This window comes from Biomphalaria glabrata, chromosome 11 (assembly GCF_947242115.1).
Source record: "Biomphalaria glabrata chromosome 11, xgBioGlab47.1, whole genome shotgun sequence".
In the NCBI taxonomy this organism is placed as follows: Eukaryota; Metazoa; Mollusca; class Gastropoda; family Planorbidae; genus Biomphalaria; species Biomphalaria glabrata.
This window is the reverse complement of record NC_074721.1, coordinates 12,428,940-12,442,115: the sequence shown is the minus strand read 5'-3', so window position 1 is coordinate 12,442,115 and position 13,176 is coordinate 12,428,940. Positions and strand designations below refer to the sequence as shown.

Here is a 13,176-nt window from a genome sequence, read left to right as displayed (position 1 = left end):
TAAAATGAGTTATAGTGTGCTGCCAACTATTACATAAACCAAATCTGAATACATTTAGATAAGAGGGAATGTAGACCTATTTATTTAAACAGGAAATAGATGTACATTTTACTAGTGTGAATCTATATTATTTCTCAATATTTTATTTTGTATGTGTTGGTGTAGATTGAGTTTGTTAAGGATACATGTTTTTGTGTTCTATTGAATCTGAAAAAAAAAAAAAAAAAAAAAATCGGTATTTTTTAATTTTTCACATGGATGTTCTTTTTTTTTTTTTAATTTGATGATGCTTTATTTCATTATGTGTGTGTATAGTGTATGTACATATGTGTGTATATATGTGTATGTGTGTGCGTACGTACTTGCGCGTGTGATTTATATGAAATTATTGAGAGTTAAAAAATAACTTAGCTTATCAAGTATCTTATTAATGGTAAAACAATTAATGAGACATATTAATTCCACCATCCCCTCCTTTCTCATTCTAGGCAGGGGACTAGACTAAGGTAGATTTATCAGTACCATCATTTTAGTACATTTTAGTTTAGAAAACGATTTTAAGGCGGTAGAGGAGACAAGTGCACGCTGACACAGTACCGCTAAAGCTTAAAATCCGTCAATGTGCACATTACTTAGCTAGTCTTTGGTTTGGGTTGGACATTAGAGTTGCATTAAAGAATAATCCATTTGGTTTATTGGCTTGACCACATAACAGACGTTGTTACGGATAAACAGTATCCATGCCACAGCAACAATTGCGTAGAAAGGTCAACACAAACGTTACAAAGACACCCTTAAGAGTTCTCTCAAGGAGTGTGAGGGAAACGCTATAGCTCTGGTCCTTTCTTATTGACTGCGGCCGTGAGTGTCGTGTTTCATGATATAACGCAAGGAGCTAGGTAATCAACAAAGAACGTAGATCTAAGATTAAAAAAAAAGGAAGGTGAGAAATGAAGCAGGCATATCTGCAGCAACCCATGCCGTCTATGTGGTCGGCTTTTTAAAAGAAAAAATGGACTCCAAAGCCATCTTCAAATTCATAGAAAAATGGGAAATAATCTCATCTTCAGCTACGAAGGAGAAGCCATATATTTAAGCTAGCTAATCTGCTCATTAACTGATTAGCTACAGGTTACGTTAATGTGCAAAAATCTACATTTTTCCTCTAGATATAGGCCTACTGTTTAGGTACCGCTAATGTTAGGGTTAGGATAGAGTTAGGTTTATCTAGGTATGCAAGCTCCTGCAAATAACTACAAAATAATAATTTAATTTATTAAGCGCTGTTAACAAAGCACTATAAACCTTTGCAGAGCTGATTATTTTGTGTGTCAAAAGAGTTGAGTCAAAGATAATTACAACATAACGTAATACCTGGACAAGTGGATCCTGGTAGTTGGTGATAAATACGAAATTAGTCGTATTCTAATTCTGTTCTAAAGTTGCTGCTCGGCGGTCTGGAAGTTCAAAAGAAAACAGCGCCCACTTTTACTGCGCCAAATACCCATATTGTTCATATCTCACAACCATCAAAGACATACCTCACTTACTAGACGTCCCATTTTTGACCACTGGAGCAATACACCACAGGTGCGCTACGTAAGTCATACTCATACAATACGCCACACACGCACACCAATTACCATTCACAAGAGGGGAGGGGAGTCATATATGGAAAATGAAAGAATGTCAAGAAGAGGGGAGGGAAGAGAAAGTGGCGAAAGAAAACTAAGTCTTACTGGGGGGGGGGGGGAAACAGAAGTTAGCAAGACATCCAGGATGACATAACATCCAGACGATGGCGTTTTCGGCTAGCGGCTCATGGGTGTCCCTCTTTGCTTTAAGAGTGATAAGGGGAGGGAAGCTAAACGACCTCTGCCTTGGTCCAATGAATGGAAAACGGTGTGTGTGTATGTACAGTAGATGGACTGGGTGACAAACTCAGCTCTGCTATTAACATATGATTTTATTCTTTCTGACTCACAATCGACTGGTGTCTGGAAATATTTAAGCTCCCAGTAATTTAAGCACCCGTGACCGGAAAATCGGGCACTTTTTGACAAGGCAGAAAATTAGGCAATCTTCAATAGAGACTTAATTTAGAAGATAACTGATTTTTTTTTAGCGCATGTTTTATTCCGAAAATACCAACAATAACTAATTTTCAACAGAATGTTCATGAATCAAAAGAAAAGCTGACAAACGGAAAAAAAAAGTACAATCACAAGAATGCGGGGGAAAATCACATTATATAATTTAGGCCTGCACATCAAAGGATTCTGTGGAGGGGAGTTAGAGATGATTCCCCACTTAATGCTTCACATCCACCACCAACCCTTTAGATTAATTGTTCATATTATTTTTTTTTTAAATATATATTATGTCGCTACCTCTCTCTAATGTAAAATTCAGCCACTCATAAGTCAGTAGTAAATGCAAAGTCAAGTTTGATGGTAGAGTATTGAATTTTACTATTTCAGCTCTCCCCCCCCCCCTTTTAAACGATAAAGCAAAAGATTCCGATGATAGATACAGAGTCGGATCGGGTGTGATGACGATAAATATAATCGCCTTATCCCCAACTACCTTAACCTTTAAGATGTGCTTGTGGAAGGGAAGGCAGAACAGAATGATAAATTTGTCAAATTCAGATAAATCTAACAAAAAAAATTACTAACCCTAACTCTAACCCTAACCCTGAAGACATTAAACGTCGTATAAATCTAGCGCGTCAGACATTTATTGATTTACACAGCTAAAACCAACCTGACTGTAAATCTCCTCACTTCTCAAACAAGACTAAACTAAGAATCTTTAACTCTATTGTCAAGGCTGTCCTATTGAATGATTCGGAAACATGGAGAACAACTGAAGTGACTACAAAAATAGTACACACCTTCATCAACAGATGCCTGAGAAATATCCTAAAAATACACTGGTACGACAAAGTAGAAAACACCAAACTGTGGGAGATGAGTGGGCAGAAAAATATAGAGGTGTAGATCTTAGAGAGGAAGTGGAGATGGATTGGTCACAAGAGAAAATGCCGATAGAGATCTAAAGACAGTTTTTGACAGTAGAAGTTCCCTGTAAGCAAGCACTGATAGTTACTTTCATTGGCCTACAGTGACAGGATTGCGCAATGCATCTGGCCCTATTCGCAATGCATCTGGCCCTATTCGGCACCTTCAACACGCCCTATTACAGTAAGACCTGGACTTCATCATTCTCTGGTCAATCTGTTGTTTCCCGATCAAAGGATCCAGCTATACACACCCACCCCTCCCCTACCAGCCCCATGCCGCAGTTTCACCCCTCCCCTGACCCCTCCCTGCCCGCTCCCGCATTTTCACCCCACCCCCTGACCACCCTCCCAGTCTGCTCCCGCTGTTTAACCCCACCCCTGACCCTCCCAGCCCGCTCCCAAAGTTTCAACAATTTCTTGAGCCAGTCAGTCAGTTTCAGCGGTGCCTTCACGGTTTCAGTGACCTTGGTTACCTAGCCACATTCCTTGACTCTTGAGGCTAGATTAGAGAAGACAGTCATTTTACCTGGGATATTTCTATCAAACGAATAAATATTTATATATGAAATTCTTTTCTATAAGGACATCAGTTGTTAATTGCATGTATCCTCAAGCACATTCTAGATACAATGCAACAAGTCTCATAACACACAACATTACACTAGACTAGTCCACTAGATTTAGGCTTAGATTTAGATCTATTTAAATTCAACATTCATTTCAGCTTTATTGAAAAATGTTACAAGCTGTCAGCACCTTAAATCTTCATCAAATCATTTAAAATATAACTTCATAGATCTATATAAATAATCCCATCATATATAGGGCAATATAGGCCTAAATCTATTTAAATTCAATTTCTATGAAAAAAAAATAGGTACCTAAATTTACGCTTTATTAATGTCATTCCAATTTTAAATAATAATATTTTACTCCCCCCCCCCCCCCATTCCTTTTTTTAAAGTACTAGTTCTACTACAATAGTAAATATTCCTATTATTTCTATTTGTTTTATTTTCTCTCTCTTGCAATCCGCTATAAGCTGGCGATATTTATATAGGTCTGTGAGTCGGCTCTACAGCGCTATTAATTCTATTATTTCTATATGTTTTTATTTCCTCTCTCTTCGAGTATGGTTTCAGCTGGCGATATTAAAAATCAACTAGGTTATCTCCCCCTGAAAATAATTTTTTTAGCATCGATTCAACGCTGAGGCATCGCAAAAATCTGGCCAGTGGTTGCCAGGTGCTGCCTAGAGACGTAAATACGCCAGCTAAAAGCGGAAATTACCTTTAGTGGACAACCGAAGAGCAGGACCATGTGTTCATAATTGCAAGGTTAGCAGATGCTACGGATTTATTTAAAGATTATACAAGTTGATTTTCTTTTAATTAGGAATTACATTTTGATGGCAATAAAAGGAAAATGAAATGAAATAATTCTAACTTCAATTAAAAGAAGCTTTTTGGTCACCATTATTTGTTGAATAATATTAAAAGACAATCTTTCTCAAATGGCATTAGATGTAACCAAAAACAAACAACAGATGGCAGTTATAATGTGAAAACCTTTAGTTACTAAAGAAGATTTTTTTTTAAAAACAACATTAGATGCAAACAAAATTAAAAAAAAAAAAGAGAGCTATTGTATAGTATAAAAGCTTAAATGATTTTAATTCATTGAGGAACGTGAAATATATTGAATATAAATATTAATAGAATATTTTTATTTCTACCATTTTACTTTCACTTGAAGACATTAACTTGTATAGAAACTTGCTTACACACATTCAACTCATTGTGAAACAGACACACTAACAAGATATAATGTCAGCTATGTAGTCATCAATTTATAAAGTACAATTACATTAAGTGTTACTGTAAAAGTCCTAATGATATTACTCACACATTTGACTACTTTATACAATGTTTAGAATTTAGCCCTTAGTAATAGTGAATATAAGCCTAGAAAAAGAACTGAACTTGCACAGCTAAATATTTTTTTTTATCTATATTTAAAAGACATTTCATTACTTTACTTAGAAATGCTAGCAATCTACTGGATTGCTTAACTTTTATCTCATTCCCATCAGTTAATAAAAATCAGTTAATGCATGATCAATGCCTTTCAAACAAATATCATAAATAACATTTTTTTTTGGCTAAGAAGGCAAAAGAACTAATGGCACAAAGAGATACATAGCATTATTAAAAAGAACATATAATAAATGTAATAGTCATACATAAACCATTTTTACCTAAATGTAATGACAATACATAACACTTGGTTACTTCAATGTAATGATAATAGATAATACTTGTAATGACCATACATATAATTTGGATACTTGAATGTAATGACCATACATAATACTTGGTTATCTAAATGTAATGATCATATATTTTACTTGGATGCTTAAATGTAATGACCATACATAATACTTGGTTATCTAAATGTAATGACCATACATAATACTTGGTTATCTAAATGTAATGACCATACATAATACTTGGTTATCTAAATGTAATGGCCATATATTTTACTTGGATGCTTAAATGTAATGACCATACATACTACTTTGATACTTAATTATAATGACCATACATACTAATACTTGGATACTTGATTGTAATGACCATACATAATACTTTGATACTTAAATGTAATGACCATTCATACTACTTGGTTACCTAAATGTAATAAGCATACATAATAATTGGTTACCTAAATGTAATAAGCATACATAATACTTTGATATTTAATTGTAATGACTTTACATATAACTTGGATAGGCTACTTGAATGTAATGACTGTACATACTACTTGGATACATGAATGTAATGACCATACATAAAACTGTGTTACTTAAATGTAATTACCATACATAATACTTGATTATATACATTTAATAATTATACATAATAGTTAAATTTAATGGTATTAGAAAAAAAAAGGATACTTAACTGCAGTATTAAACAAATACTGCAAAACCCAAGAGTTTCCTAGAGAACAAAAATAAATTGATAAAAAAAATATAATGTTGGTGCAAAAAAGATTTGATTCATGTACAAAATACATGTTGAGCAGTTTCACCAAATGTTCACTATTATTAGATCACTTTTGATCTCTATGATCTCCATTTGTTTCAATGCATCGATTTTGTAGAAATGTAAGACATATTTTAGTTTTTTTATCTGATCTACTAAAACTGTTCTTTGGTAAACATATACAAGCACTAAAGAACTCTACTTCTTCCAGACATAAATTGTAGGGCTAGAGTGGATTATTATTGTTTTATAATAAAGGTATGTCATATCCAAAGAGATAAAACATAAACAATTAGGTCTGTGGATCTTGCAGTTAGACACGCCTTAGGTACATTATCAAATCTTCCTTGAGTCAGATGAACGCTGGTCATAGATAGTCTAACGTTGGTTCAAAGCCACGGAGCTAGCATAGCAATGTCTAATGAGGACTCACATCTCTGCTTCCCACTACCACTTGCTATCCAGTACATCAATTCTCCGGTACAAACAGGCTGTAATAGGAATATCCAAATTAATCTTAATTTGTGTTTTTCTTATAATAAAATTTCAAACAATAATTATATTTGTATTTTAATTGATTTGTCGACATAAAATAAAAGGTCGAAGTTATATATCATTCTGATGTTCGACTAACCAATAGTTGTATTTTAATGCTTAACAAATTTTAGAACTCAAAGTTTGAACTCTGTGATGTTCAGCCTATTCATAGCGAAGTTTATTATCAAACATAGTGCAAAAACTGTTGGGATGACTTTATCCATACCACCGTAGCATTGCATTGCACATTATATTTCAGCATTAGAATGAGTTGAGAATATGGACATTTTACAGCTAATACAATCCCTATTTCCCATCCACGTTTTTCAAAGAAAAAAATCAACTACCAAATGTTTTAAGCCTTATTACAGATACCTATTAGAAAGTGTTATTTATAAATAATTATAACACAATACCTATATATCTAGATTCTAGGAAAGTAGGTAACTTTTGACTCTCCTAATACTAACCTTCTTTATCTTAGTTCAACACTTCCTTCCACACAACGTTCCGGGTGTAATTTGCGTTGTCTCGGGGAAGAAGGACTTTCAAACAACTTTGTCGTTTCACTCTTGAAAAGGCCACATACAGCATACCATGCATAAAGACTGGGACCCTGAGATCAACTCCAACGAACTGGAATGTTTGACCTTGTGATTTGTGGACTGTCATGGCGAAAGCAGGGGTCACAGGAAATTGATGGCGCTGCATTGTGCATCCAAGTTTCCCCTTACTGGAATCTAGAGTGATTCTGGGAATGTGAACAGCCTTTCCAAAATGTTCGCCAGTTAGAATCTTAGCAATAATTATGTTGTTACACAGTTCAGTGACAATGAGCCTCGTCCCATTACAGAGTCCTTCTGAAACATCTAAGTTCCTAAGTAGCATGATAATTGTGTTTTTTTTTAGTTTTAGTTTGTGTGGAGGCAAATCAGCGATGTCTATGGAATTTAAAAATTCTGTGGTAAATTGAAGTGTACCTTCTGACATATCCTTGATTGAATCAAAGCTAAAATAGACTTTTTCCTCTCCAGGTAATCTGTCTATAAGCTCACAATTGATTAAATTGACATCTTTGTTTAAGGGAGCCAGAATTGCCCTGTCTTTCATTTGTTCGTAACTTTTATCTGCCAAACATTCCCCATAAACTTCGTCAATAATGTTTGTTTTTGAGATGACATCTTGTGGCAATGCTATTTCACCCATATCATTCAATGGCAGTTCACCGTCTCCAATCCTTAAAAGAAACTCGGCAAAATCCGTCTCTTCTTCATCAACTCTCATATTTCTGGTTAATCGAAATATTCTAAAATGTCTCCATAAGTCACTCTTTTTAAGGGATACGTCTAAAAGCTCACTTCTGTTAGCTCGTGGCTGAATTGGAAGACATTGCCGGAAGTCGCCCCCCCAAAACTATTGTTTTTCCTCCAAAAGGCTCTTTTGCATTGCCGATTGCTCTTAGTAGCTGGTCTACGGTAGAAAGTCCGTATTTTGGCAGCATAGGGGCCTCATCCATTAAAAATACATCAACTTCCGCTAACTGAGCAGCTTTCATTGATCCTAGCTTTATGTTTGAAACTGATTCAGGTGTAAGGGGCACACTGAGGCCAAATGTTTTGTGTGAGGTGCGTCCATTAGGCAAAAGAATTGATGCTATTCCTGTAAATGCCATACATTTCACATTGAAATTTCGACCCCGAAGAATGTGATAAATAGTTTTGTACACAAACGTTTTTCCAGTACCTCCAGGTCCATCAATAAAAAAACATCTTGGTCCAGAGTTATGACTTGTGACAGCATCAAGAATGGTATTCACTATGTCAAGCTGTTTCCCTTTTAGGAGTCCATACAACCGTTCCCCTTCCAGTATTGAGCAGTCGTTGTTAAGCATATCCACATTTAAATGGTTATTGACAAAGTCAATGTTGTCCATGCCAAAGGTGTTGACCCAGTACTGAAAATCTCTGCCTTCTGTGGCTTCGGTATTTAATTTGGAGGCGATAATTCGATAGGTATGATTTATCGCGTCTTCCACTCGGCCACCTGTGCGTTCTATTTCTAGAAGAAAATCTTCAGCCAGATCTGCTTTGAACATTTCCCAAAGTCTTTTTGGATTTTCTGGAGATCCAAATATTAAAATCTGTGTAAATAGTGTTCTCATGGCTCTAGGTGTTTTTGACATGGCCGATTCCTGCAGACCATCTATCCACTGTTGGTCATCATAGGCAAGCCCTCGAGCAAGACACGCTTGCTTGAACGTGGCATGCCTGATACCATTAAATTTAAGAAGTTCGTCAAAACTTGTAGCGTCATTGACGTGGTACAAAAGCATCCTGAGATGGTATAACTCTGGCTGGGCAACAAAATTAACGCTGTGGATACGACCAATAACATTGATTTGTCGAAGCCTCTCAACCCATTCACTCGTCCTTCCGATCCATTTAAAATGCTCGGGCATCTGCCAATAAAAGTGGTAGGTAATTTCTTCATCCAGTCCAGCAAGACGGTTAGCTTCTTCTTTTTGCTTCTTGGTTGCATTGGTTTTGAAATAAGACTCCAATGTGGAACCCTTAATGCCAGTGTCCGCCAGATCTTCTTGCACATTCACAATGTCTGACATTCGGTAGTGACCAGGAAGATGTATGTCAAGACGTTGCACTACATGGCTCTTCTTTTGGAGTTCATTTCCAGATAAACGCCAGCAAGCCTCCGGTGGTGTGATGCACCGCCCTTCAATGTATGTGTCTGGTTCATTATAATTTATTCTTTTTTGCTCCTCCACAATTTTAATATAGGCGCAGTCATGTCCTTTGTAAATATATTTGTATAAATATTTCACTGCTCTAATGCTTCCAACAAATTCAACGTTTATGTGGCAATTGAAAAGTTTCAGCAAATATGCATTGTAAGGAGCCACGTGGCGGTTGTCTCTGGTTATTCTTCTACCAGACTTGTCTTTTCGGTAGACAGCTAGTTCGTGAGAAAATTCAGGGCTCTGCTGGTCCAGTCTGGAATCATACCGACGTCTTAATTTTGGTTTTTCGTCGTCAACCAGTGATGTTGTTTCTTGAAAAGGTTTGGGGAAATCGAAACGGCAGTGAATTTTTCCATTGTGGTTTTTCATGCATGACGCATTTAAGTCATGTTCACCGCAAGGATTATGGATCATCCATTTCAATACCAGTTCTCGCAACTCAGGATCTGTGTTGTCTGGGATCTCAGCAGAAATTAAATCATCTAGCTCATCAGGATTGTGCACTTTGTCTTCCGATCTCATAATTAGTAAAAGATGCATGTGAGGGAGACCACGCTTTTGAAATTCAATAGTATAAACATAGGCTGCTACTTTCCCAAAGATTTGTTTCTTGTACAATTCCTCAATAATGGTTTCAAACTTCAGCTTTGCTACTCTCGCAACGAGATCAGGACGATCTTGAGCTCGCTGCTGAATAACAAACCCTTCCTCGGTAACAATACGGGCAGCTTCTTTTATTTCAGGCCATTCCGGATTACATGTCATGGTTATAAAGAAGTCTGGTGAACCGAAGCGTCGTACTATAGCCATGGCGTCTTCAAATTGTTCAGCATAGTATCGTGTTGAGCCTGGGAAGGAGGATGGTAAAATGATGGTTTCACCAACAACAGCATCTTTCTTTTCAGCCAGTTCTTTAAGAAAGTTAGACACTCCTATGTATTTTTCAGCCAGAATCTTCTTTTGGTTGGACTTGATCCACTGGATGCGATCGCGTTCGACTCTAATAAATGTGTCAACCAGATACTGCTGAAACAGTCGGCCACCAAAATGTAGTGCGTTGAATTGTGTTTCACGTAGATCAAGATCGCTTCGATCTTTTTCAAGTGGGAGATTTTTGGTGAGTCCTTTGCGATAAGCAATACGGTATTGTGCCATTTCCAGTCTTGTTAGATGCTGCCGACTGGGATAAGGCTGTTGTAGCTTTAGATCCACAGAATATCCAAAGGTGCCTTTAGGATAAAATAATGGATATGTGAAGGGCTCTGTTCGTTTGTCTGTGTTCTTTAAAGTAACTATTTCTTTGCCTCGCTGATGTACAACCATTTCATTAGCTGGAATGCTTTGATCAGCATTCAGTGTCAGCACAGCACATACTTCATTGGATGAGGGGACATTGTAGCGCCTGATATCAAAACCATCAGGATTAGTAAACAAAAGTCGAACATGTGGAGGTGCTATTCTGTTTGCTGATGCAAGTTGTCTAGTTTCTGTCTCCACTTCTCTCATCATTTTAAATGCCTGAGCGAAACAATTGACGGCGCGTATGATTTTCTCCAATCTATTCATTAAGTCTTGGTTGATGTCACTATTGTATGGATGATGAATTCTTTCATTCACAGCATCGTCGGGATCCAGAAAGTAGAGCTGACCATATTGTGGTCTTTCGTAGTCACCATTTGGATTTTGTGTTGGATGAACAGCCAAATTTATTTTATGATAAATCATCCCTGCTGCGATGAAACTATAAATGCCGTGGCTATTAATTGTCCTGTCGTCATCCACATTAAATGATGCCAATGAAAAGCATGCATTTAAATTTCGTATCTTCTTATGAAATTCCTGTGCCAAAGGGTGCTGACCTAAAAACAAAATAATTAATTCATTTGGAAAGATAGGAGCTTCCAGGGAAATTCGACCATGTAAACAGCAGTCCCCGAAGGAGTCTCTGTTAACTTTGTTGCCAACTCTTTCCTCTGGAAAATGTATCGCCTGGCAATGTATGCATGTAATTGTAAAGGGGCCCAATGATCTATAGTTAACACTTGAGTTCACTGCGCTCTTGTACGTTTGTACTTTAGTTTTCTCCAAGGCTGCTCTTCGTCTTGCGTCACGCCGTCTTTGTTCCTCCAAACGTTGGTCCTCTTTTATCTTCGTTTCTGCAGATAACCTTAGTGTTGCCCGCTGTCTCATTTCTTCAAGTCTCTCATTGCGTTGTTCGTGGGTTTCTTTAGATAATCTTATGGCTGCCCCTTGTCTCATTTCTTCAAGTCTCTCGATGCGTTGTTCGTGGGTTTCTTCAGATAATCTTATGGCTGCTTGCTGTCGCATTTCTTCAAGTCTCTCATTTCGTTGAGTAGGCGTTTCATTATTTGTTCGTTGTAAAGCACGATTTTGCATGTCATAAAGTCGTTTGGAATATTCTGTTGGAGACTCAGTTTCCAGTCGCTGTGAAGCTCTTCGTCGCAAGTCGTCAAGTCGCTTAGAATATTCTATGGGAGTTTCATTTACATATCGTCTTGAATTTCTTTGTCGCATGTCGTCAAGTCGCTGAGAATATTGTGCGCATGTTTCTGCTTGAAGTCGCTGTGAAGCTGTCTGTCGCAGATCCTCAAGACGCTGAGAATATTGTGCGCATGTTTCCGCTTGAAGTCGCTGTGAAGCTCTCTGTCGCAAATCCTCAAGTCGCTGAGAATATTGTGTGCAAGTTTCCGCTTGAAGTCGCTGTGAAGCTCTCTGTCGCAGATCCTCAAGTCTCTGAGAATACTGTGTGCAAGTTTCCGCTTGAAGTCGATGTGAAGCTCTCTGCCGCAGATCTTCAAGTCTCTGAGAATACTGTGTGCAAGTTTCCACTTTAAGTCGTCGTGAAGCTCGAAGTCGCAGATCCTCAAGTTTCCTTAAACGCTTCTCAGAATTTTCTAGTTTGACGATATTTCTAATAACTGCATTTGCTCTAGTTGAAGCTTCTCTGAGATTTGTCGTATTTGAAGGCTGGTGATTCACTGGAGACTGGCAATTTATTGAAGTTGAAGACTGGTGATTTAATGAAGACTGGCAATTTATTAAAGTTGAAGACTGGTGATTCACTGGAGACTGGCAATTCATTGAAGTTGAAGGCTGGTGATTTAATGAAGACTGGCAATTTATTAAAGTTGAAGACTGATGATTCACTGGAGACTGGCAATTCATTGAAGTTGAAGACTGGTTATTCACTGGAGACTGGCAATTTATTGAAGTTGAAGACTGATGATTCACTGAAGACTGGCAATTTATTGAAGTTGAAGACTGGTGATTCACTGGAGACTGGCAATTTATTGAAAATGAGGGCTGGTGATTCACTGGAGACTGGCAATTTATTGAAGTTGAAGGCTGATGATTCAATGAAGACTGGCAATTTATTGTAGTTGAAGGCTGGTGATTCAATGAAGACTGGCAATTTATTGAAGTTGAATCCCGTTCATGTAAAACCAAAGAAAGGCGAGGGACTTTAGCTGGATCAGCGTTGTTGTTTCCTTCTCTAGATTCTTGGTTGAAGTTGAATAACTGACGTTTTCTTGGCCGCGGCATCTTCCTAATAGCAATGGATTAAATTGGTGTTTTTTTTGTAAAAATATAATTGGTATACTATATTACACTACTGAATATTAAAATTCCGAATAATAACGTTATATCAATAAATATTAACTTCATAATAACAATTAATAAAATAATAAATAATAATGCTTACATAAATAATAGTATTAGTAATAATAGTATTAAAATGTGTGCATTATATTAAAAAAAAAAACATTAGAGCTATGGCAAATGAAATGGAC

General features: G+C 36.9%; 2 protein-coding genes across 2 annotated transcripts; both read right to left on the bottom strand.

The window, feature by feature from the left end:
- Window positions 1-6,519: 6,519 nt before the first annotated feature.
- LOC129921731 (ATP-dependent DNA helicase PIF1-like) lies at window positions 6,520-7,893 on the bottom strand. Its single transcript, XM_056004315.1, has 2 exons — window positions 7,206-7,893; window positions 6,520-6,563 (listed from the first exon to the last, which is right to left on the bottom strand). Exons 1-2 carry the CDS (start codon window positions 7,891-7,893, stop codon window positions 6,520-6,522), a joined length of 732 nt encoding a protein of 243 aa, XP_055860290.1.
- A 79-nt stretch (window positions 7,894-7,972) lies between these two features.
- Window positions 7,973-12,928, bottom strand: LOC129921730 (uncharacterized). Its single transcript, XM_056004314.1, has one exon. The coding sequence runs from the start codon at window positions 12,926-12,928 to the stop codon at window positions 7,973-7,975; it is 4,956 nt and encodes a 1,651-aa protein (XP_055860289.1).
- Window positions 12,929-13,176: the final 248 nt, after the last annotated feature.

Excerpts from the sequence above, each read along its gene's own strand:
- LOC129921731 (XM_056004315.1), bottom strand. The coding sequence starts at position 7,893 with ATGAGAGTTGATGAAGAAGAGACGGATTTTGCCGAGTTTCTTTTAAGG. Across the intron at positions 6,564-7,205 it reads GGTCCCAGTCTTTATGCATG|CCTGTTTGTACCGGAGAATT; the intron begins GTATGCTGTATG and ends TTCCTATTACAG.
- LOC129921730 (XM_056004314.1), bottom strand. The coding sequence starts at position 12,928 with ATGCCGCGGCCAAGAAAACGTCAGTTATTCAACTTCAACCAAGAATCT.